Source organism: Oncorhynchus mykiss, chromosome 3, assembly GCF_057628025.1.
Source record: "Oncorhynchus mykiss isolate SJ-2025 chromosome 3, ASM5762802v1, whole genome shotgun sequence".
In the NCBI taxonomy this organism is placed as follows: Eukaryota; Metazoa; Chordata; class Actinopteri; order Salmoniformes; family Salmonidae; genus Oncorhynchus; species Oncorhynchus mykiss.
Genome location: NC_143024.1, coordinates 96,690,983 through 96,696,982, shown reverse-complemented (window position 1 = coordinate 96,696,982; position 6,000 = coordinate 96,690,983). Strand labels below are relative to the sequence as shown.

At 51.9% G+C, this 6,000-nt stretch overlaps 1 protein-coding gene across 1 annotated transcript in view; it reads left to right on the top strand.

The window, feature by feature from the left end:
* The window catches only part of LOC110516739 (unconventional myosin-X), a 254,271-nt gene that overhangs the window by 198,627 nt on the left and 49,644 nt on the right, over positions 1 to 6,000 (top strand). Inside the window, exon 21 of the mRNA XM_090230756.1 lies at positions 4,162 to 4,268. Coding sequence (XP_090086882.1) covers positions 4,162 to 4,268 — 107 coding nt within the window. The remainder of the gene's footprint in view (positions 1 to 4,161; positions 4,269 to 6,000) is intronic.

The following is a 6,000-nucleotide window of genomic DNA, read 5'->3' as shown; positions in this document are numbered from 1 at the left end:
CCCGTATGTATTGGTCAGGGGTTAGAAGAGGGCTGCCCCCAGGTGGTGAAGGTAGGAAACAACACCTCCACTCCCCTGATCCTCAACGCTGGGGCCCCACAAGGGTGCGTGCTCAGCCCCCTCCTGTACTCCCTGTTCACCCATCACTGGGTGGCATGCAGACGTCACAACAGTAGTAGACTTGATTACCAACAATAACGAGACGGCCTACATGGAGGAGGTGAGGGCACTCGGAGTGTGGTGTCAGAAAAATAACCTCACACTCAACGTCAACCAACAAAGGAGATGATCGTGGACTTCAGGAAACAGCAGAGGGAGCACCCCCCTATCCACATCGAAGGGACAGCATTGGAGAAGGTGGAAAGTTGCTTGGCGTACATATCACTGACAAACTGAAATGGTTCATCCATTCAGACAGTGTGGTGAAGAATGCACAACAGTGCCTCAGGAGGTTGAAGAAATGGGGCGTGTCACCTAAAACCCTCACAAAGTTTTACAGATGCACAATTGAGAGCATCCTGTCGGGCTGTTTCACCGCCTGGTACGGCAACTGCACCGCCCACAACCGCAGGGCTCTCCAGAGGGTAGTGAGGTCTGCACAACGCATCAACGGGAGCAAACTACCTGCCCTCCAGAACACCTGCAGCACCCGATGTCACAGGAAGGCCAAAAAGGTCATCAAGGACAACAACCACCCGAGCCACTGCCTGTTCAACCCGCTACCATCCAGAAGGCGAGGTCAGTACAGGTGCATCAAAGCTGGGACCGAGAGACTGAAAAACAGCTTCTATCTCAAGGCCATCAAACTGTTAAACAGCCACCACTAACATTGAGAGGCTGCTGCCAACATACAGACCTGAAATCACTGGCCACTTTAACAAATTGATCACTAGTCACTTTAATAATGTTTACATATCTTGCATTACTCATCTCATATGTATATACTGTATTCTATACTATTCTACTGTATCTTAGTCTATACATTACTCATCTCATATGTATATACTGTATTCTATACTATTCTACTGTATCTTAGTCTATACATTACTCATCTCATATGTATATACTGTATTCTATACTATTCTACTGTATCTTAGTCTATACATTACTCATCTCATATGTATATACTGTATTCTATACTATTCTACTGTATCTTAGTCTATACATTACTCATCTCATATGTATATACTGTATTCTATACTATTCTACTGTATCTTAGTCTATACATTACTCATCTCATATGTATATACTGTATTCTATACTATTTTACTTAGTCTATGCTACTCATATTATTACTACACATAAAGCATCATTCAAAAACAGCAAATACGGTCAAAAAGGTGACAAATGATATATGATATTTTGTCCATATCCCCCAGCCCTAGGTAACCTTGACATATACACCATCTCTTTATACTCAATGTATTTATAGGCACCTGTGGAGGTTTAAAGTGTCATAAATTCTTCCAATGTGATTATGTTGGAGTATAAAGGAAGGGTTAACAAGTCCCAGTAGAAGTCTCTTAGCCTCCTTCCTTAATGAGAGCAAGGACAAGGGGTGTGTCCTGTTCTTTGGAGGAGTGCCCTCCTCCCTGTCCCTCCCCTCCAGTCTCCCTGCCTCTCTCTGCCTAGCAGTGCCCTCCTCCCTCTCCCTTCCCCTCCAGTCTCCCTGTCTCTCTCTGCCTAGCAGTGCCTTCCTCCCTCTCCCTTCCCCTCTGTGTCTCTATCCCTGCCTCTCTCTGCCTAGCAGTGCCTTCCTCCCTCTCCCTCCCCTCCAGTCTCCCTGTCTCTCTCTGCCTAGCAGTGCCTTCCTCCCTCTCCCTTCCCCTCTGTGTCTCTATCCCTGCCTCTCTCTGCCTAGCAGTGCCCCCCCCCCTCTTCTACCTGTCTTCCTCTGCCTAGCAGTGCCCCCCCCCCCTCTTCTCCCTGTCTCTCTCTGCCCAGCAGTGCCCCCTAGCAGTGCCCTCCCCCCCCTCTTCTCCCTGTCTCTCTCTGCCTAGCAGTGCCCTCCTCCCCCCCTCTTCTCCCTGTCTCTCTCTGCCTAGCAGTGCCCTCCTCCCCCCTCCCCTCTTCTCCCTGTCTCTCTCTGCCTAACAGTGCCCTCCTCCCTCCCCCTCCCCTCAAGTCTCCCTGCATCTCTCTGCCTAGCAGTGCCCTCCCCTCCAGTCTCCCTGCCTCTCTCTGCCTAGCAGTGCCCTCCCCTCCAGTCTCCCTGCCTCTCTCTGCCTAGCAGTGCCCCCCCCCCCTCTGTGTCTCTCCCTGCCTCTCTCTGCCTAGCAGTGCCCTCCCCTCTATGTGTCTCTCCCTCCCCCTCCCCCTCCCCTCTTCTACCTGCCTCTCTCTGCCTAGCAGTGCCCCCCCCCTCTGTGTCTCTCCCTGCCTCTCTCTGCCTAGCAGTGCCCTCCCCTCTGTGTCTCTCCCTACCTCTCTCTGTCTAGCAGTGCCCTCCCCTCTATGTGTCTCTCCCTCCCCCTCCCCTCCAGTCTCCCTGCCTCTCTCTGCCTAGCAGTGCCCTCCTCCCCCTCCCCTCTTCTCCCTGTCTCTCTCTGCCTAACAGTGCCCTCCTCCCTCCCCCTCCCCTCCAGTCTCCCTGCCTCTCTCTGCCTAGCAGTGCCCTCCCCTCCAGTCTCCCTGCCTCTCTCTGCCTAGCAGTGCCCCCCCCCCTCTGTGTCTCTCCCTGCCTCTCTCTGCCTAGCAGTGCCCTCCCCTCTATGTGTCTCTCCCTCCCCCTCCCCCTCCCCTCTTCTACCTGCCTCTCTCTGCCTAGCAGTGCCCCCCCCTTCTGTGTCTCTCCCTGCCTCTCTCTGCCTAGCAGTGCCCTCCCCTCTGTGTCTCTCCCTGCCTCTCTCTGCCTAGCAGTGCCCTCCCCTCTGTGTCTTTACCTCTCTCTCTCTGCCTAGCAGTGCCCTCCCCTCTGTGTCTCTCCCTGCCTCTCTCTGCCTAGCAGTGCCCTCCCCTCTGTGTCTCTCCCTACCTCTCTCTGTCTAGCAGTGCCCTCCCCTCTATGTGTCTCTCCCTCCCCCTCCCCTCCAGTCTCCCTGCCTCTCTCTGCCTAGCAGTGCCCTCCCCTCTGTGTCTCTCCCTGCCTCTCTCTGCCTAGCAGTGCCCTCCCCTCTATGTGTCTCTCCCTCCCCCTCCCCTCCAGTCTCCCTGCCTCTTTCTGCCTAGCAGTGCCCTCCCCTCTATGTGTCTCTCCCTCCCCCTCCCCTCCAGTCTCCCTGCCTCTCTCTGCCTAGCAGTGCCCTCCCCTCTATGTGTCTCTCCCTGCCTCTCTTTGCCTAGCAGTGCCCTCCCCTCTATGTGTCTCTTCCTCCCCCTCCCCTCTGTGTCTCTCCCTGCCTCTCTCTGCCTAGCAGTGCCCTCCCCTCTATGTGTCTCTATCCCTGCCTCTCTCTGCCTAACAGTGCCCTCCCCTCTACGTGTCTCTATCCCTGCCTCTCTCTGCCTAGCAGTGCCCTCCCCTCTATGTGTCTCTCCCTCCCCCTCCCCTCTTCTCCCTGCCTCTCTCTGCCTAGCAGTGCCCTCCCCTCTATGTGTCTCTCCCTGCCTCTCTCTGCCTAGCAGTGCCCTCCCCTCTGTGTCTCTCTCTGCCTAGCAGTGCCCTCCCCTCTGTGTCTCTCTCTGCCTAGCAGTGCCCTCCACTCTGTCTCTCTCTGCCTAGCAGTGCCCTCCCCTCTGTGTCTCTTTCCCTCCCCTCTTCTCCCTGTCCCTCAGTTCCCTCCCCTCCCTGCCCTTCTCTGGCTCTCCTCCCTTCTAGTCTCTCTCTCTCTCTCTCCCTGGTCACCTCAGTAGCAGCCAGAGAGAGAGAGCAACAGAAGGGAAACACAGAAACACACGGAAACACGGAAACACAGACAGAATGGCCGCTCGCTGTAGGACTAACAACACAACACCATGACTCTCTGCAGCAGCACAGTAGCAGTCTTCAGCTGGGCTCTCTGCAGTCAGGGAGAGTGTCAGGAACAGTAGTAACTAGCTATAGCTCTGCTCTGTGACAAACATCAGGGCCTACAGCAACCCACCTTGGACCTTATCAAGAGGAACTAACCTCCACCACCCCCCTCTCTCTGCCCTACCCGACCGTGCCGTGCGGGCCGTGCCGTGCGGACCTAACCTCCATCCCTCTCTCTGACTGGACGTGTCATGTGTCATGTCCTGCAGGTGTTCCTGAAGGAAGAGCTGGAACACCGGCTGGAGAAGGAGAGGGAAGAGGTGCGGAGACAGGCGGGCATGGTGATCCGGGCACACATACTCAGCTATGTGGCAAGGTGAGTACTGGAGCTGGGCCTGTTGGGGACTGTTTGGACTGTGTTTGGACTGTGTTTGGACTGTGTTTGGACTGTGTTTGGACTGTTTGGACTGTGTTTGGACTGTTTGGACTGTTTGGACTGTGTTTGGACTGTGTTTGGACTGTGTTTGGACTGTGTTTGGACTGTGTTTGGACTGTTTGGACTGTGTTTGGACTGTTTGGACTGTGTTTGGACTGTGTTTGGACTGTGTTTGGACTGTTTGGACTGTGTTTGGACTGTTTAGACTGTTTGGACTGTGTTTGGACTGTGTTTGGACTGTTTGGACTGTTTGGACTGTGTTTGGACTGTGTTTGGACTGTGTTTGGACTGTCTTTGGACTGTGTTTGGACTGTTTGGACTGTGTTTGGATTGTTTGGACTGTCTTTGGACTGTGTGTGGACTGTGTTTGGACTGTTTGGACTGTGTTTGGACTGTTTGGACTGTTTGGACTGTGTTTGAACTGTTTGGACTGTGTTTGGACTGTGTTTGGACTGTTTGGACTGTTTGGACCGTGTTTGGACTGTGTTTGGACTGTTTGGACTGTGTTTGGACTGTGTTTGGACTGTTTGGACTGTGTTTGGACTGTGTTTGGACTGTTTTGAATGTGTTTGGACTGTGTTTGGACTGTTTGGACTGTGTTTGGACTGTGTTTGGACTGTTTGGACCGTGTTTGGACTGTGTTTGGACTGTCTTTGGACTGTGTTTGGACTGTGTTTGGACTGTGTTTGGACTGTGTTTGGACTGTTTGGACTGTTTGAACTGTGTTTGGACTGTTTGGACTGTGGTTGGACTGTCTTTGGTCTGTGTTTGGACTGTGTTTGGACTGTTTGGACTGTGTTTGGACTGTGTTTGGACTGTTTGGACTGTCTTTGGACTGTCTTTGGACTGTGTTTGGACTGTGTTTGGACTGTGTTTGGACTGTGTGTGGACTGTTTGGATTGTGTGGAATGTGTTTAGACTGTTTGGACTGTGTTTGGACTGTTTGGACTGTTTGGATTGTTTGGAATGTGTTTGGACTGTGTTTGGACTGTTTGGACTGTGTTTGGACTGTGTTTGGATTGTTTGGAATGTGTTTGGACTGTGTTTGGAATGTCTTTGGACTGTTTGGACTGTTTGGACTGTTTTGACTGTTTGGACTGTGTTTGGACTGTGTTTGGACTGTGTTTGGACTGTGTTTGGACTGTTTGGACTGTTTGGAATGTGTTTGGACTGTCTTTGGACTGTGTTTGTACTGTTTGGACTGTGTTTGGATTGTTTGGAATGTGTTTGGACTGTGTTTGGATTGTTTGGACTGTGTTTGGACTGTTTGGACTGTGTTTGGACTGTTTGGACTTTGTTTGGACTGTGTTTGGAATGTGTTTGGACTGTGTTTGGACTGTTTGGACTGTGTTTGGATTGTTTGGAATGTGTTTGGACTGTGTTTGGACTGTGTTTGGACTGTTTGGACTGTTGACTGTTTGGACTGTGTTTGAACTGTGTTTGGACTGTCTTTGGAATGTGTTTAGACTGTTTGGACTGTGTTTGGACTGTGTTTGGACTGTTTGGACTGTGTTTGGACTGTGTTTGGACTGTTTGGACTGTGTTTGGACTGTGTTTGGACTGTGTTTGGACTGTCTTTGGACTGTGTTTGGACTGTGTTTGGACTGTTTGGACTGTTTGGACTGTTTGGACTGTGTTTGGACTGTGTTTGGACTGTTTGGACTGTTTGGAC